The sequence below is a fragment of the Carya illinoinensis genome, chromosome 9, assembly GCF_018687715.1.
Source record: "Carya illinoinensis cultivar Pawnee chromosome 9, C.illinoinensisPawnee_v1, whole genome shotgun sequence".
NCBI classification, from domain to species: Eukaryota; Viridiplantae; Streptophyta; class Magnoliopsida; order Fagales; family Juglandaceae; genus Carya; species Carya illinoinensis.
In genome coordinates this window covers 24,191,503-24,215,969 of record NC_056760.1, presented here as the reverse complement: position 1 = coordinate 24,215,969, position 24,467 = coordinate 24,191,503, and the positions used below count along the sequence as shown (strand labels likewise).

Genomic DNA, 24,467 nt, shown 5'->3' with positions numbered 1-24,467 from the left:
TTAGGGCATAGATAAAAAGATAAGTAAAGATTCGGGCAATCAACTGGATCTAATACTTTGACTTTTTCAATATAAACTATATACACATGTATATACACAATTAAGAATTATAGCATCAAATTCCTAATTTGAAGATATGACGTTATGCTCATCTAATTTCTTAAATTTAATTCTAGAATCTATTCCCTCCCCTCTTTACAAACTACATTTTTTATATATAAAAATAAATATCAGAACTAGAGATGACACTAGGTTCACAAACGATAGTGTAGCAAAAGATCACATCAATAACATGAAAAACAACTGTTTAAATCACAACCATATATTCATATCATAATCTTATAACTCATGAAAAACCATAGCAAGGTTTCATATAATTGTTTCAAACTTATAAAAATCCAAAATAAATAGAGAACTCAATTCTAGAATCTTAAACAATAAAAATTAATCTATAAATTGAAATAAAGTCAAAGTATTTTTACCAATCAATTTCTACCCTAGGCTTTATCCAAAATTTAGTTCTCCATGGGAGAACTAAAAAAATACAAATAAAAATATTTTTCTCTTTAGATCTGCCTCTTGTGCCTCTCTTTCCCCTCTATTTTGTGCTAATTATATGCTTATATAGGATAGAAAAGAAATCCTAACGTTTTTATGATTCCCGCAAAAAAAAAAAATTACTTAAATTTTATGACTAAACTTGGCAACCATGTACGTGATTCTAGAATTTGAATTTAGAAATCTTTGTTAGAGACTAATTTATAACCCTTTAATATATATTTCTAACGCATCAATAATCGCATCAATCCGATAAACCTTCATGTGTTTATAAACGCTTCCGCAAACTCTTTGACTTATAGTTGATTTTGAAATTTAAATGCATATTTGAGTGAATTTAATTTTCAAATACCGTTATACACACATTAAATATTATTAACTACTCCATATATTTATATTTTTCTCTAAAGCTAGACTCTAGATTTCATCAAGAACTCGAAGAGATCATCCCTATGGCATGTTAGCTAGCTATATATATACACATTTACGTACGCATAATGCATGATGTCTAGTAATTGCTTGTACCACGTACATGTCGATATACATGATCAGCTTAAATGTAACCTGCAGCTAGGTTCTGCTTTGTTCTTAGACGTGCTTGAATTATATATCAAGAAAGAGTACTATTGAGGGGAGATCTAGACCGGAGTTCTGAGAATATTGAACATATAGCGCCCTTGGTCCCCCTCAAAAAATTATCAAGCTAGCTGACACTGTACCGTTTACTGGGGCCTTGCTACTCTAAGTAGCACCATTCAATTATTTCATCATTTATATATACGTCCCATCGGATAGAGCGCCAAATATTATGGTTGTGCAAAGCAAGCAAAAACAGTTTTCCAGTTCTATTTTCAAAAGGAAGATTTTCTTTTTCCTTAAAAAATGCCTATGTAAGCAGTCTTCTCCTTTCTGGTGCACAGGCAACTAGGATTTTTTTTTTTTTTTTTTTTTTTTTCAATTTTGAAAATTAAAGCTAGCTAGCTCATGTTCTTAGGAGAACTAGGGATTTGTTTAGCCTCCAAAGTGCTCTACCCATGAATGTATATAGTGTACGTGTAGGTGCATCAAATTAAGAGCTAGCTAGCACAACTTTACAAAATAAATGTAGTCTAATTCCATAACATGAATGGTGCCTTCATATTAGTCATTTGTAATGGAGAAGAAGATCATGCATTTCAAAAAATATATATATATATATATATTAATATTCCTTTCTAGCTAGTAGCATCATGTGGAAAATGGAGTGTGTTATTTAATACGGGGACATACACCATAGCTGTCACCCCTGCCATGACAAGGAAACACCAGCAATACATCTTGTATGTTTTCAATTTATGACTAGTGTAGTCTTCTGTTCATTTTGTTTGTGTGGTTTGTCCTTCGGTTGTAGATATCCTAGTTGTCTTTGCCCTACACCCGAAATAATGATCGACATTACTACTCATGGCCAATGGGGACACACTTTTTGGGTTTGGTTTTTTGTTTTTACTATAATAGTGTTGGACTTTTGCCCCCTTTTTTTTTTCTCGATCGCGAGTACACTAAATTTTCAGTTTTATTATAATTATAATTCTTGGATTTTTTCAAACTCATATTATTTTATTACTTTTTAAACATATTATAAGGGAATGTCTATAAATAACCTGTCTTCAAAGTCATGTATTACTCAATTAGAACATCATATATACCTTTCCATATTGATCACATCAACCCTTAAAACACATAAAACAAAAAACAAAAGTAATGAGTGTCGTTTATTAATTTTTATATATAATATAATTATATATAAAATAATTTTGTATTATATGATAAATTATTAAATAATATAATATTAAATTTTAAAATCTTATTTCGCTATAATTTATTGTATTAATAGTTATACTAATATTATATAGTGCATATTGATAGTTTTAGTAATATTATATCATTATATATTATACTATATCACTACAATTAGAATATAGTACAATATATTATCACTATAGTATTATATATTATAATATACCATAATATATAATATAGTATATTAAAATTTAAAAACCGGTAAAACTGGAGTACGGATTTATAAGAGTAACCAGTGTGTAATCAATTTTGAAAAATGAAAAACCTGTGCATACCGTTTCAGTTCTAAATTTTGTTCAAAACTAGACCGAACCGAACTAATTACACCCCTATGAGCAGGTGGCAATTGAAATTTGAGGGCCTCTCCTTCTAGCAAACCTATCTTTATTGTTTGTTTTTCTTTTGTATATTGTTTTTTTATTTTGTAAATTATTAATTTATTATACTGTAGTTTTTAAGAATTAATGTGATACATTTGAAAAATATTAGAAACAATCAAAGAATATATAAGTGTTGCACACGTCTATTGAAAAAAATTAATAAATATAGAATTCACATAAAAAAATTATTTTTTTTAATATTAAACTCTACTCTTTTTTAAATGGAGTGCACAACATTTATACATTGTACACTTTATCTAGATATTACCCGAAAGATTTTGGACAAGTACTATTGTATCTATCTAGATATTACACGACTTTGATAATATGAAACCAAAGTTTGCATCTTTTTTACGGAAGATATAAGGATGTAGTGAGAAATTAATTAATTGATAAGTCAAGCAAATCCATGGAGGAGTAGAATTATAGTAATCTTTAAGATTGTCATATGTGCTGACAAGTCATTGATTTCTGAATGATCAAGATGGTGATCTTTCTGAGAGATCTGAAAACCTACTCAGTAGTCCGCCTCAGTAAGGAACTTTCGACGAATCTGAGAATGGTGGGCTTCGCTTCATGCCATAGTTTTTGTCTTTATAGTACAATATTCTCGATTATATATAAGCTCATGACTTATTATCTGGCTACATATCTAATATACATGGAGAACAAAATGCCATGGAGGAAAACCACAAACACTACTTGTTGAAAAATGAAGGGCCGCCTGGACCCAATTGAGCATTTTGTCACTCAAACATGTGAGTCACATTGTACGATGTCCCCCTAGGGTGTGAAAGCTCCGGATGGCCCCAGTGCTAGATCTTAACGTCGCTGAAGGTTCACCCCCACCTCCACGAATATAAGCTTCACATGAAACCTAGCTACCTTATCTGTTAGTGGTGTGAACTACGTTATACATTGTCAATGTAATTAATAACCTGATCAGTTTCTGATCAACTGGTATTAATACTGAATGTCTAATGACAGCACATTCTATCTTTTCATGGATAATGCAAACAAGAAAAGTCAATATTGTAAATGGCAGGCGAAGATGTGATTCATTTTACCATTACTGAGTAAGTAGATTCCATGTTTTTCAAATTTTAAAATAATATTATTATTAAAAAAATAAAATTTTAATAAGATTTTATTTAATTTTCATCTCATATCAACTCACTATCTAAACTACACCGATTCTGTATAACTTCAAGGTTTAAAAGGATTAAATAAACATATACTTTATAGGATTCAATTCATGTGTTATCTCTCTCTCTCTTTAGACCGTAAACTTCGGATAAGAAATATAGGAGATCCAATTTCTTGAAAAGTTTAACTTGATTATTAGAGGAAAAATTCAAAACTCTTTAGTGCACACATAATGAGTCAGATAGACACATAAAATAAGCATTACAGTATTTATAATTGTTCAATAAATTTAATTTTGAGACCAAATTAAATACTCAATAAATATTATAAACCTTTACTTAATATATCTGTCTCTCTACTTTATGGATCCAAATCTAGAGGGGGAAAAAGGTGAGACAAGAGGCCTAAGAGAGCCTATAAGCGTTACATTGTATTGCATTCTCTTCTTTATGGCTGGATTCATGGACATGATTCAATGAACTTTTATGGTCCTAATCACGAAGCTCCATGAACCAGTTATGGCAAAGCAAAAGGGGCTACTTATACACATGCAATTAAATAGTCGGACAAAGAGGAATGAGAGAAGATGGCAGTAAAAGCCGGCGTGCCAGCCGCTACAGGGCTGCAAGATGTGTACCTAGTGATGGATTTATCGTTGCAACTCTCAATCTTAGCAGCGCTTATCTCGAACCAGAGGAAAGATATATACCACAACTGTCTCTACCATTGTGTTGTGTGTGTGTGTGTGTTAAGGGACCACTTCTTGTTCCGCAAGGTCTATTTTTTCTTGTCAAAACCACCTTTCAGTCGTGCCACCAGGCAGCAGCTAGTATACTTTTATCAACAAGGGCTTCCCTCTCAGCATTAATAGGCTCTAGACCAGTGTTGTTGGTGTACAAACTGTGACAATACAAGGCCAATCAATAAAAGGAAAATTTTTTGCCTGACTTGAGGGTTTAAGCTAGAGATGTGTTCCCGTTTGGTTATATAGATGAAATGAGATGTTTTAAATAATAATAAATAAAATATTATTATAATATAATTTTTTAATATCAATTTTATATTAAAATTTAAAAAAATTAAATTATTGTTTATATTTTATATAAAAATTTAAAAAAATTATAATAATAAGTTGAGATGAGAATTTTGATTTTGGTTAACCAAGTAGGCTATTATTACTCCTGTAAAATAATGATGTAGGGTCATCTTTATTTCCCCCTTTAAAGTCCTAATTGTTTCTAATAATATTGAAAAAGAAATGATATTTATATTAATAATTGAATAAGTGTTATATAATTTTTTTAAAAAAAGTAAATGACTCACAGAAAAAAAAATAATTTTTTAGTAATAAAATTAATTTTTTTAAAAATAATTGTACGGTATTATTTACGCATTTTAGCATTATCATGAAGCTTACCGGAAATCTTTCTAATTTATCCCATCAAGTAACTTTTGACACGTACATTTCTTTAACCCTTAATTTAATGGGGTAAAAAACAAAATTATTATTAAATTTTATTATGTACAAGTACAGTCGCATATTAATATATACATTAATATTGATTTATTTATATTTAAAATTTAAATTAATATTATTTTTAATAAAATTTATTTTTTAATCAATCACATTATATTAATATATAAATTAATACATAATTATATTTATAACTATATTTTTCCATTATTATTATTGTAGAGCGGGACAAAGAGATCAGGATTGTTATGTAAGTTAATGTAGCTGTGGAAAGGACTGAAACTGAGAAGTGCAGCAGACGACTTGCAGGGCTTCTTTTTAAACACAGAAAGCGAAGCTTCTCTTTTTCCTTGTTATTATTACTCACTTGGAACTCTTGGCCTCAATTCTTTCGTACCATCTTTCCCCTGGGCTCTTTGCAGTCTCAGAACCAACCCACACAGATACACGTAAAAACACTCCCTCCCCCTAGGAGAAAACAGAAAAGAAAAGAAGGAGAAACAGAGAGATGGAGTTTGAGCTTGGAGACCCACTAACAAGCTTCCAAGAGCATCAATCTGATACTATCCCAGATCTCTTCGCCTCTGAATCTGATCACATGCTATCGCAGGAATTCTTAAGCGGTTTCAAAACCAGTGATTTCCACGTTTCTTTCCGCCGCGAAGCCATTTCTTATATCTTGCAGGTAATCACCACCACAGTATATATATATGTCATAGATTCAGAAACCAAGATTTTCTCGTTATATATAGTCTTGTGCGTTATTTTAAATTTATTCTACTTCACAAGCGCAGCGTTCCCGCAACATGGACCCGTTCATACCCTACCTTGCTATCAATTACATGAATCGGTTCATTTCAAAGCAAGACATCCCGGTAAATGAACAATCCGGTTCTGAATCTCCATCATATTTTGTTTTCATTTATATTCCTATACATTATGGAAATCAAGAGCATTAATGGTCTAAAATATCTGAACCGCATTATGCAGCTGGAAAAGCCGTGGATGCTGAGACTCCTCGCATCGTCATGCCTCTCTCTCGCTGCAAAGATGAAGAGCATTCCCTTCCTGCCCTCTGATTTCAAGGTAAAACAATGTTTGATGTGAACCGTCTTACTCAAAAGGAACTATATTTTGCAATTAATCCTTAAACAATATAACAGGGAGAAGAGGATTGCTGCTTTGAGACGCAGGCAATAAATAAGATGGAACTTCTAATACTTGACGCTCTGGATTGGCGAATGAGATCATTGACACCTTTCCCATTTCTGTACTTCTTTATGTCCATTTTCCAACTCAAAGACCCACCATTGAGACAAGATCTCAAACTTCGAGCAATAGAGATCATCTTCCAAGCCCATAATGGTGCTAATTCTCTTCTAGTCATGCTCCTATTCTGTACTTCTTTAAAATTTTGTTGAATAAAGCTCATCATGTGGTTATGTTCATGATTTCATCACAGAAATTGAGCTTCTAAAGCACAAACCCTCGATTATTGCGGCATCCGCGCTTCTTTCTGCATCCTATGAGTTGTTCCCATTGCAATTCCCTTCTTTTAAAGCTTCGATTTTGACTTGTAAATTCGTAAATAAAGTAAGTGAAAAAAAAATCTTTTAATATTTTGTTATCCATTTGTAACGTTATCTCGTTCTTCCATGCTTATATCTCAAGGCTGTGGGTTGTAGGAGAACTTCATGAAATGCTTCAATGGGATGCAAAAAATGGTGGTGGAAGTGGAAAGGTGCGAGTCAACGTTAGATACGGTGGCGAGCGCAAGGACCCCAGTGAGCGTGTTGGACCGCGGTTGCACCCATTGGGAATGCGAGAATATCAACAACGTAAGTAACAACACTGGGGACAGAAAATAGAAACATCAAGCGGCGGAATTGAATGGTGTCTGCTTCAAGATAACGCAGATTAAGCAGAGCTGATCGGACTGAGGATAATAAATTCACTGGTGGAGCCCTCTGTACTACTCTGTTCTGACAAAAGAAAACAGAACAAAAAGGAGAGGGAATGGTGAGGCTCGTTCCCCCAGTGGGGAAAAATAGAAGAATATTTTCAAATGGTTCATGGGGTTTTTTTTAGCTAGAAGGCATTTGACTGAGACCATATTTTAAAATTGAATACTCCTTCGTCTTCTTGAAGTGGGTGGAATATAATATCACTAATGATTTTCTATTGCGGAAAATCAAAATAAGGGAAAAAAAAAATGGTAATGATTTTCATCTTGTGTCGAGAAGGCAGGAATCCAAATGCATATCCTGGTCAAAGATAAATATATAAAACTTAGGAGAATAGAGGAACAGCGTTGGATACACGCAGCTGTCTCACCGATATCAATGTGAAGAGACAGAACTTACGGGCGTTTTGAAGAATTGTTTGGTTATTGCCTCCTAAACAAACAATCTTTCGCAAATTCTCTTGACAATCCCAAATTCTCGGCAAAGAAATTTCTTCCCAGTGCATTTCAGATCATTTAAGGGAAAGTTTCTCCAATTCAATGACTTCAAGGTTATGAATGTGGACTTTCGAATTTAAGGCATCCAGGTTGTATAATTCACCTCAAGGCTATTATGACGATCCTTTTTCTGAATAACAGATCACATCTATTTATTAAAGAGGACTTACAACTTTGACTTAAACAACAAGTCAGTTATAACGGTTGGTAGCTTCTCAACACACTAAAGTGGTTGACATGGTCTAGTCCAGACGACTAACCTCTAAAGACCTAACTCTAAGAGACCGCACAACTCTATTTAAGATAGAGTTATCAAATCCCCATACCCGACTAAGCGGGATATAGGACACCAACTCCACCAAGCACCGCCAAGCGGAGGGGGGACTAATTTTTTTTGGATTTTTTTATTGAAAAGAAAAGACAAGACATAAAAGAAACTACATAGGAAACACTGTATACGGAAAAACAGTGTAACCTGTAGGTACTGTTGCGCATGCAAAACACGCACCACGCTAGGAGAGAACCAACGGCCAATCTTGGAAGTTCTCGACTTACAGGTCCCAAAAACGCCGCTCGTGGCATCAGCAGAGGGTTTCCCGGTGGCTCGTGGGAAACTTTAACTCACGTGCGCGGGCCACTCTCCACTTCGATTGGCACCGTATTCGGTAGTCTTGAAAATCGGTGGCTGGGCAATACCATGGGGGTGCACGTGTTGGTCGGTGGTCGCCGGCTATTATGACAGTCCTTGGTGTCAACTTATTAGGATGGCGAGCACATGCAATACAAGTGCTTGATTTTTCTTAACATTTCACCTATAAGAGCTGACTTATTCAATCATATGAGTTTACTAATCGAATAAAATTATGAACATAGAAAGTAAACCATTCACCTAAAACGAAACTATAAATTTTTCTCCAGAGGGACCACAATAATCGAATAAAATTATGGAACATAGAAAATAAACCAATAACCTAATACGAAACTATAACCTTTTGTCTGGAGGGACCACAAATTCAATTGCGACATATAATTTATTGGGCGCTACTACTCAATCTCATGATTTTGTCCCCTCAAACCTATCGCTAGTATTGTTAACAATATATTTCATATACTTTTGAGCCGGGCTCTCAGCAGTCCAGATCTTTTACTTCTGGGGCTTGCAACAATAAAGAAGGAATTGGGAAAAGTAGTCTTGGGGTGGCCCAAATAGCTTTCAATGCCTAAGTTAGTAATGACTTATTAGGGAGTAAGAGAAGAGAGCGAATGCAAAGTTTAGCGAGAAGATTTTATTAGAAACAAAGTCTATGCTTTCACCTGAAGGTCGATGGACTTATATACCCAGTCCAAAGGATCAGATAGTCATACCCTGTGACCTGGGGGGAAGGAAAGTCCTCTCGGACCTCCCTCCACCATACTGTCTTGGATCAGTAATTAATGTGATGTAATTATATAGTGAACTCATTTAATACGGTGTGATCTTTTGGTGATGCTTTAAGTCTAATCCCTTTCTCTTGGAGTGTTTCCTTTTTCTTCCTCCTGCCTGACTTCCCGCGCTTCCCCTGTAATATCCCATCTTGGCCTAGATGGTTATATCCGATTTACGTGACTCATGGGTTCTTTCCGAGCCATTGGAAGACTTCTGCAGGTTTGGGCTGAACCCTTTCGAGCTATTTAGAATACGGGCAACCTGCCTAATGTTGGGCTTGGTCTGGTCTCTGTGGGCCTCAGGCCCCTGACGAAAATACCCCCACCAAGTATAATTGTACTTTTTTTTTCTTTCAAATATTTTTATTTTATTAAACATCTTTAAATATTTTTAAAATTTTTTGAAAAAATACATCACTTTATTAATAGTTACTTCCTAAACCATTAAGATAAAATAAAAAGATAAAATAAAATATCCAACCAATAACTTTGAATAGGCAAACTGACGAAGCCAAGTATCATTTTCCTAATTTATTAATTATTTTAAGTTAAAAAACTAAACAGTAGGGGATAGTGGCTTACCTTTTGGGGTAAAATATATTTATCTCCTGAGATGAAATTGTTATCCTGCTACTCTGTACAATCTTATCAAACGTAAAAAATGTTTACATTTAATTAAAGAGAATATAAAATATGTATGGGCGTATATATCTCTGTGTGTGTAATCTACATATATAAATATATATATACACACACACACCGCACCAAATCTAAAGCTCTTGAGTACCACAAATACAAAATCAACCCACGTCTAAAGAGCCTAAATTCAACTGCATTAAGAAACAAAAAGAACTGAATTACTCGATAGAACCGAAATTCATACGAGAATTCTAAGGATATGCATATAAGGAAGAATATTTTATTCTACGTACTAGATTGATTTTTTTTTTAATATATATATATATATTTTTATGGTCTATAAAAATAAATCAATTATAGGTTAAATGTATTAATTTATTTTATCAATTTACTAAATATAAAAGATGGTTTTAATTTTGATGAGGCCTTTTTTTTTTTTTTTTTTTTTTTTTTTTTTTTCAATTTGAACTTATTGGCATGTAATGATTGAGCATATGCTTGGCACAATTTCTTGAGATGATCTAGCATATTGCTCGTGATTAAGGGTGTAAAAATTAATCGAGAAATTGAAAAATCAGACCGAACCAGTCCAAATTGGTGGAATGGGTCCAATTTTAGACCAGTTCAGTTTGGGACCAATTCCCTTAGTTCTAAAACTAGCTGGTACCAGTCCGGTTCCAATTCTATGCTTTTTAGGATCAGACCAGATAAATTCGTTTTAAATTAATTTTTTTAATATTGTATATAACATTTTCTATATTATATATAATTTATATATAATATAAATTATAAATTGTATATAAGATAATGTTATTATAATTTATAACATAAAATTTTAACCTAAAACATGAATATTTATTTGATGATATGCTTTAATCATAAAATATATATATGAATAATATTTTATGGCCTAACAAATTCTCAATATATTCTTTTTGATAAGTACATTAATAAATTAGTAATATTTATATACATTAGTATATAATGTATACTAACGTGTACTCCAAGTTCACAGGTTTTATACAAGAAAAACTTAATTAAAACATATAAATTATTTTATATCAACATTAATGTGGCAATAAGAATTAGATTTGTTTTTGGAAAAAGTTAGCTCTTGTACTTATAACCTGAATGAACTGAATCTAGTCTTGTTTAGAATCCCCACCCCCACCCACTATTACATGCACGGGGCATACTATCAGCTGCTGTTTTCATGCTGACTTGAAAGTAACCAAACAAGATCGGCAAAGTAATGGCAAAGCTACTACAGCTCAAACACAAACATGATATGGCCCCAGTTATTTTTTTGGTGGGGTTTATAACCCAATTAATTTTAAGCTTAAATCTTCCATCAAACATGATCTTTTTTTCCCCGAGGAAATGATAACAGATGCCAAACATTTACAGAGCAAAAAGTTTTACTTACCCATCCCAGAGCCCAATTCCCTTTCACATTCAGACGCCAACTCCATTACAGCTGCCTCATAAATTCATAATAGTCCCCCTCAACGAAATACCTACTCACCCTCGAGGTTATATTGAATAAAAATGAATAGAAGCTTGGTATATTGAATAAAATAACTTCTCAAGTCAAGGAATGATTAATATTGAATAAAGCTTGGTATATCTTCCCTTAGGCCCTTAAAAATAAAATAAAATAGAAGCTCATAAGAAACTCATCTCCAGGCCTCTGAGATTCTAAATGCTGAATGAAAGTTTTTAAAAATGTGATAACATTCTGCAGAAGAATGGTTGCTTTGAAACAAAAATCGTCACTTACCCTTTGGAATCATTATGAATCCCATAAGCAATTATCTATTCATTTTTTCATAAGTAACAAAAATTTCACTAAGAAGCTCAAAATGTGTACTCCAAGTTCACAGGTTTTATACAAGAAAAATACCTATCAGAGAGGAAAAGATAATAGAAAATGATGTAAAGTTTAGCCCATTAAAGTCTGTAGAAGTAGTAAAAAATCTATAATGAAAAATAAAATCTTGAATTCCTTCATAGTTGGTTCCAGGTCCTCAAAGATTCGAGCATTTTTTCTCTCCAAGTACACCATGGCAAGTAGGAACTATTTTCCACACTGCAGCAATTTGTGAGCTCCACCTACATTCTCCAAGAGTCAAAAAGATCCTCTATTTGGCTAACATATAACCTAAGACAAACCAATCAGACAGAAAAATCCTATCAACAAAACACCAGCTATCTCGCAATAGAGTAAAAGACGACCCACAAACTCACAAATCAGAATGGCACCCACAGATCAGAGAATGGCACCCAATTAGCAAAACGAAACTAACAATGGCACCCACATTTCAACAAAATGAAAATAACAAAGAACCCAAGCATTGGCACCCTCACAAACAGAGCAAAATAAATGAGAAAAATCAAGGCTAGGGGTTCGATCTTACCGTGTTGTTGGCATATGATCTGGAGAGAAGCTTTGAGCAATTGCTGGAAAGGAGATTTTAATGGAAAGAAAAAGAAAGCGCTGTGCGGGAGATAGGGAGAAGGAGATGTGCAGGAAAAGGAAAAGGAAAAGGAAGAGAAAAAGAAAAAGAAAAGAAAAGAAGGAGATGGTCATGCAAAGAAGGAGATGTGCAGGAGAGAATGAGAGGAGTCATGCAAAGAAGGAGATGGTCGCGGGAAGGAAAAGAAAAGAGGCGCGAGATAGAATAAGAAAAGGGTAACGACAGTGCAACAGAAGATAATAAAATATTAATACGAAGGTGCTCTAGTTTACTTCATATATAAAACCACAAATGATATTTGTAATCATGATTGTGCAAATAGCGTATAGTCTTTAAAAAAAAAAAAATTAATACGGGACTCATATAAAAAAAAAAACTAACTTTTTAATCGTGAACCCCATTATTTTTAAAGTGATTGTGCGGCGTTTGCACACTCCAGGACTGCATGTAACAATACTCATATAAAAAATAAGATATATTTTAATATTTTAGATAAATATTATTTAACTAATCCAATATAAACTCAATTTAATAAACATTCCTTAACCCCAAGTAGGATAAGTCTCCTCTCGTTTTCTCTCAAGCTTTGCTATGAGCGAATTGAGGTGGTGGTGAGTTTTCTTGTTTGTTCTTTCATTTTATCTCTGTCTTCATTCTTTGGAGGTTGGTGTGATACAGTCTACTCAATGGATAGTCTACATTCCATGTGGGGTAATCTCCGTTTGAATGAAGAGGAAGAGGATGCTATTGTATTGATGAGAATGTATGTTCTGATGTGCAACGTAAAGGAGAACGCAGCTTGATTGGAAAAATATGGAGTGATGACAGGTGGAAAAGAATGTGGTGGAATCTACACTTGCTAAGATTTGGCGCCTCAGTAAACCTGTAGTGTTGAGGGAGGTTGCTCGTAACACTTTTATTTTGATTTTTGCTACTCATGCTGATAAAGACACGGTTGAAGGTGGAAGGCCATAGTTTTTTGATGGCCAATTGTTTGTTATCAATCCTTTCGATGGATCCATACCAGTTTCAGAGTTGAAGTTCGATCGTGCCTTCTTCTGGGTGCAGTTCCATAATCTACCGTTGCTGGGAATGAATAAAGAATGTGGGGACAAGTTGGACAGTACAATCGGAGAAGTGGAGGAGGTTGAGGTTGATGAAGATGATGTGGGTTGGGGTAGGAGTCTGAGAGTCAAAATTCTGTTAGATTTGGAGAAACCTCTTGCTAGAGGAAGAACCATTGTCTTGCATGGAGTCAAGTATGGAGTTCTGTAAAGTATGAGAAAATTCCTCGTTTTTGCTTCACTTGTGGTAGAATTATACATGGGAATGTAAGGTGCCAAGTAGAGAAAGATTCATCAAAACAATTTGGACCCTGGTTACATGCAGAATCACCTTTGAAGAAGCGATGGGAAATAAAAAAAAGAAAACTCAACTGACAAAGGTAGCAGTTCAGAAGCTGAAATGGAGCAAAACACGGTGGCTGATGGTGGAGCAACTGATCACGGTGGTGCAATGAAAAATACCTGTAACGTATTATCATCATCAATGCATAGTGATGATGGTACTAATGTTTATGGTCTGGGTGCTGATAATGACAATATGAATGACAAAGCTGTTACTGACTGTTATGAGGAGCAAGATATAAATCATGTTGTAACGAAAAAATCTGATTTGTTATCATCTGATGGAAATCTTGGAGGGAAGGAAATACCTGTTTCTGAGGCATCATTTGGGCTTGTTGGTGGGCCTACTAATTCACAAGCTGGCCTTAATGAGATTGAACTGGATCAAGAAGGCCCTAAGGTGGTGACAGAAAAGGAACAATATGCAACCCATCAACTTCCTTTACAACAGTAAGGAAGACATACACGAATTTCTTGGAAGAAGAAGGCAAGAGGAAGCTATATACTTGCTGAACCACTGGAGAGGCCTACAACTAGAAAAGGATCAGGGGATGTTTTGTCTCTGGATCAATCACATCTCTCAGCATCTAAGAAAAGTAAGTTTAATACTTTTCTTACTGATCATGATTGTTGTATTAAGAAGAGTGGAACTGATAAAAGAGGGAACTTTATATTGGGATTGGCAGTGGCTGTTCAACAGCCCTGCCGGGAACAATGAGTCTTATAAGTTGGAACTACTGTGAGCTTGGGAACCCAATGGGAGTCAAGGCCCTTTTTGACTTGGTCAGAAATGAAGTTCCTGAAATTTCGTTCCTTCAAGAGACAAAACTAAATGCACAAGTTATGGAAAGGATGAAGTATAAGTTGGGGTTTCAAACTTGCCTTGCTGTTAGCTGTGAAGGCAAAAGTGGAGGGATTGCTCTTTTTTGGAAGAAGAGGTTCAAAGTGGAGATTCAGTCTTTTTCTAAGTCTCACATTCATGCAAAAGTAACTGAGGAGGAGAAGAATGTTGATTCATGGTGGTTAACTGGTTTTTATGGTAATCTAGATGCGAGTAAGAGACACGAGTCATGGAATTTATTGAGATCATTACTGGTTCCTAGTGATAAAGGATGGTTGATCTTGGGAGATTTTAATGAGATTCTAAGTAATGCTGAAAAGAATGGAGGTAGAGACAAACCTGATAGACAAATGAAGGCTTTTAAAGATGTTATTGATGAATGTCATTTACATGATTTGGGATTTAAAGGTACCCCTTTCACCTGGTGTAATAGAAGGGAAAGGGATCATTGTATTAGTGAAAGATTGGACAGGTTCTTATCAAATTTAAAGTGGCATTCTTATTATCCAATGGCTTCTGTCATTCATGGAGTCATAGCTTACTCTGACCATGTGCCAATAATTTTGAAGCTCAGAGCAGGGAGTGCACAAGTTCCAAGAAAGAAATTGTTTAAATTTGAGGCAATGTGGGTTGATGCTGCTGACTTTGAATAGGTTATTCAAGAGGCTTGGAGGGGCATTAAAGGAAGGAAAGATTTGAGCATTGTAATGAGGAAAATTGAACATTGTGGTGAGAAACTTACAGTGTGGAATAAAAATAGCTTTGGACATGTGCAAAGGAATTTAAGAAAGGCAAAAGAACAACTATGTATGGTACATCAGGCACACCCTCTATTTGAGGAAAGGCAGAAGATACAAGAGGCTAGAAATGAGGTCCAAAAATGGTTATCAAGAAATGAGGTAATGTGGAGACAGAGGTCAAAGGCTTTGTGGTTAGTTGAGGGTATAAAAATTCAAGGTACTTCCATCATAAGGCAGCATAGAGAAAGAAAAAAAAATGGATAAAAGAGGTGAAGGATTCGAATGGAGTTTGGCAGAATAATGAAGGAAGAGATGCAGCTATTCTTGATTATTTTAACTCTCTTTTTAAAGCTGTTGATGAGGTGGGAAGTATGGACTCTTTACAAGGTCTGGCAGGTAGAATAACATCTGATATGGTTGAACAAATGGATATGCCTTTTACAGAAGATGAGGTAAAGAAGGCTTTAAATGAGATGCATCCGACAAAGGCACCTGGTCCAGATGGTATGAGTCCCCTCTTTTATCAAAAATTATGGTCTGTGGTGGGCAAGGATGTTACTGAATCAGTTCTTCATGCATTGAATAATGGTTTTTTTCCAGCTGCCATTAACCACACTTATGTCACCTTGATTCCAAAGAGAAAAAACCCTGAGTTAATATCAGATTATAGACCAATAAGTCTATGTAATGTGATATACAAATTGATTTCAAAGATTCTAGCTAATAGATTGAAGCTGTGTTTGCCTGCTATCATTTCACCATCTCAAATAGCATTTGTTTCTGGAAGACTTGTAACTGACAATGTGTTAGTTGCTAATGAGATGGTCCATTTTCTTAGAAGGAAGAGAAAAGGGAAGGATGGCTTCATGTCACTAAAATTGGATATGAGTAAGGCTTATGACAGGGTAGAGTGGTGTTTTCTTTAGAAAGTGATGGAACAGATGGGGTTTAGTGAAAAATGGGTGAAGCTGATTATGTTTTGTGTTCAGACAGTTTCTTTCTCTATTCTTGTAAATGGAGAACCAAAGGGACCTATATATCCAACACATGGCTTGAGACAAGGAGATCCTATTTCTCCCTATCTTTTTCTACTATGCACTGAAGGTCTAATTCTCTTGCTAGATTAGGCTAATTCACATAATCAAGTAGAGGGGATTCGAGTTTGCAGAGGGGCCCCCAAGCTAAATCATCTGTTATTTGCAGATGATGTAGTTCTGTTCAGTAGAGTAAATATGCAAACATGCTTAACCCTCCAACATAAGCTTGATATTTATGAGAAAGCCCCTGGTCAAAAGGTTAATCATGAGAAAACCTCTATGGTCTTCAGTCAGAATGTAAACCAGTCCCAAAAGGATGAGATTATGCAGTTTTAGGGAGTACACCAGTTTCAACAATATGATAAATATCTTGGATTGCCACCAATGGTTGGAAGAGGTAAATATCAAGCATTCTCAGCCTTAAAGCATAGAGTTTGGGACAAAATGCAAGGGTGGAAAGAGAAGCTATTATCACAAGGGGGCAAGGAGATTTTACTAAAAGCTGTGGCATTGTCTATACCAACATACACTATGAGTTGTTTTAAGATACCAAGATCATTATGTTCTGAATTGGAAGGGATGATGGCAAGGTTTTGGTGGGGACAGAAATCAAATGAAAGAAAAATATGTTGGATAAGCTGGAAGAAAATGTGTGAATCAAAGCTCAGTGGTGGATTGGGGTTTAAGAATTTACAGATGTTTAATATGGCCCTTTTATCAAAGCAAGGATGGAGGATTATGACTCAGGAATCATCTCTACTTCATAGAATTTTTAAAGCTAGATATTTCCCTACTTCTAGTTTTAAAGATTCAATGTAAGGTGACACCCCTTCTTTTGTTTGGAGAGGTATTTGGGAAGCCAAATCTAATCTTCTCAAGGGCTGTAGGTGGCATGTTGGAAATGGTTTATCTATTAATATCTTGATTGATTATTGGCTTCCAAACCACAAGTTGGTTCCTACTTCTACTACAACTGCAACAGGTTCAGTTTCTGAGATGGACAATTCTGTGGCATCTTTGATGATGCAGAATCCAAGAAGATGGGATTTGGAGAAGGTAAGAAGCTTGATACCAGCAAGAGAGGCCAATGAGGTGCTTTCTATCAAACTGCCTTCTGAGAATGTACCTAACACACTGGTATGGGAACATGAGAGAAGTGGGATGTATTCTGTCAAAAGTGCTTATCAGTTTTTTGAATCTATGGACACAAATAGACACAGAGCTGAATGTTCAACTACTACAGACCAAAATCTGTTATGGAAGAAGTTATGGAAGCTAAATATACCTCATCGAGTAAGAGTATTTGCATGGAGGACATGTAAACGTATTCTACCTGCATTGCAAAATCTTAAAGCTCGGAAAGTGATTGATAATGCTATTTGCCAGTGGTGCCATACAGAAGAGGAGGATTTAAATCATGCTCTATTTTACTGTCCTCTAATTAGAGACATTTGGCATCAGTTCCTTCCAATCATCACTGATTCATCTCCTAGAGTGGACTGTCTGCACTTTGCTCTCTTAGTTATGAGAAGAAAAAAGGCAGGGGAGTTAGAAAAGTTCTTCTTAATGGCTTGGGGCTTATGGTATAGGCGAAACCAAAAGTTGTTTGAGAATAACATATTGACAACAAACCAAGTCATTCAGCATGCTCTGACCTTATATCAGGAACATAATGCAGTAAAGGAAGCACAATAGAAAAAACAGAAGTGTAGTTGAAGATGGTAGCCACCTCCTGCAGGAACCTTAAAACTTAATGTGGATGGAGCAATTTTTAGTGATCAATGTCGATCTGGTATTGGTGTGGTTTTAAGAGATGATAAGGGACAATTAACTTTTGCTGCTAGTAAACCAGAAAATGCTCTTGCTGATCCAATGGAGATAGAGTTGATTGCTATTTTGAGAGGGATTCAGTTGTGTATTCCTCTAGGTATTGCTGGGCTTCAAATTGAAAGTGATGCACTTCTTGTTATTGAAGAACTCAAAAAGGAAGGAAGATCATCAACCTTGTGGAGTACTCTTATTCAAGAAATCAAGGCCCTTCTATCCACTCTTCCAAATTGGTCTATTCAGTATAGGGGGCGTGAGTCTAATGGTGTAGCACATACTCTAGCTAAGTTTGCATGGCATCTTGATGATATAGCTCTATGGTGGGATTTTATTCCAGAATGTATATCCCAAGCTATTTGGGTTGATTCATCATTGTAATACTTTTTTATGAATGAAGTTGCAGATTTCCTATAAAAAATAATAATAATAATAATTAACAATCCTTAAAATATGACTTTATTTAACTAAAACAATGCGAGTGCTATAAGAACCTTGTATCTATAAATATAAGAGGGGGATCATAGAGATGATTACAAAAGTAAAAAGATAAATGAAAGTCATATTTTATTTTAGGTAACGTAAAAAGACATTTTTCTTATGGTGAAAAAAAGGCCAGCGTGAGGAAAGAGTGGGTGAAAATTGAAGGAGAAAGCAAATGAAATGATAGAGTGAGTGCTAGGCAGGCTTTAAGCAAGATTCAAAAGGGAAAATGGAAAGAAGTGAGAGGCAAAGAAGCCAGGTGGCATATTAGGCAAGATTCGAAATAAAACTGTAATGATGTGATTGACCTGCTTTTACGTGTATTTTCATTGAATGGTTGTTTTTAATTTGATTAATTTATTGGTTTATTTATTTTAAATTAATGTATTTTAAATTGGTTTTTATTTATTTGATGTTGTGTTTAATTTATTTTAGTCGTTTTACGGTTTTTAATATCATTTCCGGCGGATCGGTTTTTGGTTTCCGGAGTGAGGATTGGACCTCATTTCTTTTCTTTTCTCTTTTTCTTTTTCCTTTTTTCCTTTTCTTTTTCTTCTTTTCTTTCTTTTCTTTCTTTTTCTTCTTCTTTTTCTTCCCGTTTTCTCTCTCCCTGCGCAACTCTTCTTCCTTTTCTCCTTACCGTCGCCGCCCCTTTGACCGCTCGGTGTGCCGCCATCCGGCCGCCGAGTAGTGCACCATCCCCACCATTCTCTTCCCCTCCCATCAGAGATCATCCCTACCAATTTTCAGGGCCATTCGACCAGTCGTTAGCCACCACGCACGGTTGGAAGTCACGGCACCTACCCTGTTTTTCTCCCCTATCGCCGGTTGCTTTCGCAGCCCAGAACTGCCGCTCGCCGGTGGCGTGGCCTACACCACCCACCCAGTTTTCTTCCTCTCTCACCGGTGAAAATCCCCACCAAGTTTCACCTCCATCCGAGCCACCGTTAGCCACCACGAGCTCTTCCAAGCCACACTGTTTTTCACCAATTCCGGCGCCGTCGCACCACCTCCGGCCACCATCTCTTCACAGCTTCTTCCTCTACCTCTTGCCGACCTAAACCACCCATTTCCGGCCTCGATCCATTGCTGGAGCAGCTCCCACGAGCTCAACTCTGATTTGAGCTTTTTTCGCTTCCTCTGCCATTTCCACCGTCACCCACGACCAAAACTCGTTTCCCTTAGCTTCATAAATATCTCAAGACCTTTTCCTATCAATTTCGTGCCTTGGTTTGTTCCCGTTTGAAAGTGAGTAATTTATTACCCATGGCAACAGCGTAAATTACACTGTTACGTTGCTTTTCTTCCGCCGTTTGCAACGCCGCGAGATTTTGAAAAATACCGTATAGCACTGTAAGTATTTTCCAAACTCTACTTTTAGATTTAAATATATTTTGCTCATATAATAAATATTTGCTATTGGTTGGCTGATTCAGGACTGAGTCTGAGGAGTTTGAGGGTCGGATGGATGAGGACGGAGTTGCTTGGATTGTTGTTTTGTGCATTGTGGTTGCTTTTACATGGTGCATGCACGTGCATTTTATTTATTTGAGAAAATCATGTTTTGTTGGTGTAAATAGATTTTTGGGTGCGTGTGTCTCACGAGCCCAAGCCGGGATGGGTTATTATCTCGGTGGAGCTTCGCTGGTCACTCGGGGGGCGTAATATACTGAGTGACATCCCCTGAGTTATTGCTGGGCGACGATGGCAGCGGGGGCTAGAGAATGCTTGGCTACGAACGCGCTGGGCGCGGAACTGGGCATCACTCTACGCACCGACTCCGTGGCCCTTCGCTGGCGAGGGCTAGAGGATGCTTGGCTATGAACGTGCGGGGTGTGGAACTGGGCATCGCTCGTTTAGGTGTCACACGCGTGGTCATTACCTGCGGTGTGGCATAGGAACCAGGGTGTGCAGATGACCCCTATGGTGCATACGGATTAATTGGTTAATGGATTGAGTTGGATATGGGCCAAATGAGACTTTTTGCAAGTTTTGGAAAGTAATATGTTTTTGGGCCAAATGGGATTTTTGGCATGCGTGGAAAAAATATGGTTTTATGAGTTTCGTGCATTGGCATTCTTCATGCATATTGTTTGAGTTTTAATATGCTTTTATCTAGTGGTGTTTGGATTTTACTTACCCACAGCACCATTTTTGGTTCTGTAGATTTTGGTGCAGGGATCGAAGAGGAGGAGGAGGCTGAGCTCGAGGATGCAGCTCTGCTGGAGTTCTGAGTTGAAGTTATATCTTGTTGTTGGTTTGAATAATAATATATGTGTTTTGTAATATTTTAATATGTAAGTTTCGAATAGCTGTGTATTAAATAAGAAAAATTCTAGTACTTAGTTATGACTTTCGTTATCCGCTGCGTGTTTCTTCGTAGACATTCATTGCTTATACACACACTTGGCACTCGTCGATAGGGTGGTGACCCGTGATGTTATGATCTGGATGTCTCGATTTTCCCGTGTCCGTGCATAGGGATTTGGGGGCGTCACAAGTGGTATCAGAGCGGTTTGACTCTGGGTAAAACCACATATCCCGTAGGGAGTACCAGAATATTTTTAAAGTTGTGTTTTAAAATTTATGTTAAGTAAAGTTGCTATTTGATTTGTTTTATTTGTTTTATTTATTTGAACTTGTTTGCTTGTTTTTATTTATTTAGTTATGTTATTGCATGCTAGTTTCTTTTGTTTCTAGCTATGTGGTGTTGGTTTTGCAACCGGATTACAACTTTTCAGCAATTAGTTATTTTGGCCACTCTAGCAGAGCTTGAGGTTGGTTTGAGTGTGGACGCCCCCTCTAGGTCAGAAGAGGCTGAACATTGATGGTGAAGGAAGCAGTTCTGGATCGCCACAAAAGTTTATGCAGAGGACAGGAATCCGATCGTTGGCAGCCCCCAGTGTGCATATGAGAGGCCGAGTTCCAGTTTGTGGCAAATGTAATAGAGCTCATGAGGGTGAGTGTCTTTTGGGTAGTAATCAATGTTTTGAATGTGGGCAGACGGGGCATTTTGCTCATGAGTGCCCTAGTCGAGTTCATGAAAGCCGTGGAGCTCGTCGCAGTGGTAGAACTAACCAGAGGCATTTAGGTCGGGCTCGAATATATGCAGTGACTCTTGGTACCATGCGAGGTGAGGCTGCAGAGACTCAGAATGCTGGAGTCATGGCAGGTATTGGTCTAATCTAATCTTTCGTGATGAATGCCTGGTGTGGTTTGTTTTTTTTACATTATCGAGGCTTGGAGAGAATGACATGATCTGGGTAATCTTTTAGGGAAGTAGAATAATTGAATTCTTTAGTTCCGTGGAGTTTATGAAATGGTCTATAACGTAATATATTGTAAGTTCAGCAAATTTCAAGGATAGATTTTATGAAGTTTCATTAAAGTTTTAAAGTTTGGGGCCTTATAGATTTTAGGAAAATAAGCTTATGGTAATTAAGGTGTTAGGTTTGACAAGCTTTTGGAGGGGGGGGGGGGATAATTAAATTTCGTGATTCGAATGAGTAAATTGGTGGCAATTGGGGTAGATTTTACAAGCTGTTAAGGTGAATGTTTTGGATTAAAGCCACCAATCTTGAGAATTTCAGAAAATGATTTATTATCTATTAATGTTTGAGAATTTGAAAGATTCGGGAGTCGATTTTTCTATTGTGTGATGTGAGTTCATTGATCTTAGAAGTTCCGGAAGATGATTCTTATTTGATTTAAGGTTTTAGAATTGCAGAGTTGAAGGATTGATTTATTATAAGAATTGAGTTCTTAGTTTTACAGACTTAGTGCTGTAGCTTGATCCACTCTAGTGAGTGATTAGTTTGTAACCATTAAAATGGAGTTGATTAGAGTTGAGTTATTGATATGAAAATTTTCTAGAGTAGATTCCTTTGAGGATTGGAGGTAATGATCTAGTTCGTGTATTTCTTTGAGGATTGAAGATATCGAGCTAGTTTAGAAAATAATTATTGTTAACTCGAGGTTATAGTGGCAGATTTTAGGAAATGATTCTATCTATTCGAAAGATATAGGTCCATCAGGGTGTTGGAAATAGTAGATTGTGTGTTAGTATTGAATACGATTGAATTTGAGGCTATATGATCCGTAGACTTTTGGGAATGGATTCTTAGCAGGTTTAAGGTCCTTCTCGGTACCAAACTTTAAGCAATGGCTAGTTGCTGATTTAAGGATATAAGTTGAGTAGAATCAAGAATGATTCTTGTTGAGTTGAGAATATAAGTCTAGATGATGGAAATGTGATAATGGATCACTTGTACGTTTGAATGATTTGTGGTGTTGGCTAAGAGTACATGGGATCGATGAATAGTAATGGTAAGTGCGTATGGATTCCAGGGAGTGCTGGTCCTAGTCTCATCTATTTTTGACTTGGTAGGAGTTGAAGAGGAATCTGTGTGGTAATATTAAATTTAAGAGATTTTGGCTTTGAGTTGTTTGGTAAGTTGAACGGAATGTGCAGTCGAAGCGGGTTATCCATTGGGATGATGGTTTGAAACGACTGTTGTGTTTATCTTAAGAATTAATTGCGACTTGAAGTCATAGGAATTTAAATTGGTGAGGCTATACTTTTCTTTGGAGATCAAGTATCTAGTTGGGAGAATTGGGGATATGGTTATTTAACTTGAAAGGAGATCGTTAGGTCACCATGTGTGGTGTATCAAGTAATAAATCTTGGAAGTTGAAACTTATGCATCAAAGGTGGGTAGCATGATCATATGTATGAAGTAATATAGCAGTAGGATCCTTGAATGTTGTTTAATAGTTTTTGATGGATTGAAGATTTAATAAGTATGGCCTGTCTTGAGATTTATTTGTGAAGTGCTATTGAAGGAATTAGTTGTGCTAAAACTAGAGTTTTTGAGAGTACAAGTAGGTAGGTGTGTTACCAAGAGCGTTTCGATTATGTCTAGGTGAAGTCAGTGGTAGTTTATAGTGAGTGAGTTATTGCAAGATTAGATGTTATTCAAAATATAGGTAATGAGTTTGAAGTATGGGATATCGGATAGAAGTTATAAGCGCTCTCGTTGGATGGTCGGGAAGGACTTGGGCCTTTTGGAGATGTTCCTTATTTTTAGAAGAGACAGGTGTATTTTGGGATGATGTTATGTGTTTGCAAATTGGGGCCTAGAGGTTGATTAGTACTGGTTTCTGTCATCAATCAATGGATGTATTTTTGCGGAATGTTGGTTTTCGTTTAGGGCAGCGATGGCCAACTGAGGAATGAGTGGAGATTTGTAGTTTCTGGAAGTATATGATTTTCTATGGAAATGTGGTAAAGGTTTTCTTGTGATTAGGTGTGGATTGAGCTTGTACTTCATGATATTAATTTTTGAGGATATAGCCTTTATGTATTTTGGTGAGTTATCAGAGTGCGCGCAAAAGCATGATTTTTGGAGATTCTTAGAAGTTCAAATTTTGTGTTGATTTTGAAGAATTAGTAGTGATTCGAAATTTTAATGGGAGATTAATCATTTGGTTGTATAATTTGGTTTATGGATGGTTAACTTTGGAAGTGGCTATTAGGTTACCAAAGTTGGAATAAGATGAAAGTTTGGAAGGTAAAGCAGAGACGTCATGGATATTAGTAATTTATGGTGTAAAGATAACAACCATTGGATTTGTTGGGAGTTGTCGATGATATGTCCCTCTCAGTTATGTTCAGAGTTGTATCCTGTATCTTTTTTGCGCTGGTGTTTGATCTTGCAAATTTTGAAGACGAAAT

The 24,467-nt window shown here is 36.0% G+C and overlaps 1 protein-coding gene across 1 annotated transcript; it reads left to right on the top strand.

The window, feature by feature from the left end:
• The first annotated feature begins 5,672 nt into the window (after positions 1-5,672).
• LOC122276632 (putative cyclin-D6-1) lies at positions 5,673-7,547 on the top strand. Its single transcript, XM_043086503.1, has 6 exons — positions 5,673-6,085; positions 6,195-6,275; positions 6,391-6,486; positions 6,564-6,765; positions 6,863-6,993; positions 7,086-7,547. Exons 1-6 carry the CDS (start codon positions 5,909-5,911, stop codon positions 7,266-7,268), a joined length of 870 nt encoding a protein of 289 aa, XP_042942437.1. The 5' UTR covers positions 5,673-5,908; the 3' UTR covers positions 7,269-7,547.
• Positions 7,548-24,467: the final 16,920 nt, after the last annotated feature.

Excerpts from the sequence above, each read along its gene's own strand:
- LOC122276632 (XM_043086503.1), top strand. The coding sequence starts at position 5,909 with ATGGAGTTTGAGCTTGGAGACCCACTAACAAGCTTCCAAGAGCATCAA. Across the intron at positions 6,487-6,563 it reads TCCTGCCCTCTGATTTCAAG|GGAGAAGAGGATTGCTGCTT; the intron begins GTAAAACAATGT and ends ACAATATAACAG. Across the intron at positions 6,994-7,085 it reads CTTGTAAATTCGTAAATAAA|GAGAACTTCATGAAATGCTT; the intron begins GTAAGTGAAAAA and ends TGTGGGTTGTAG.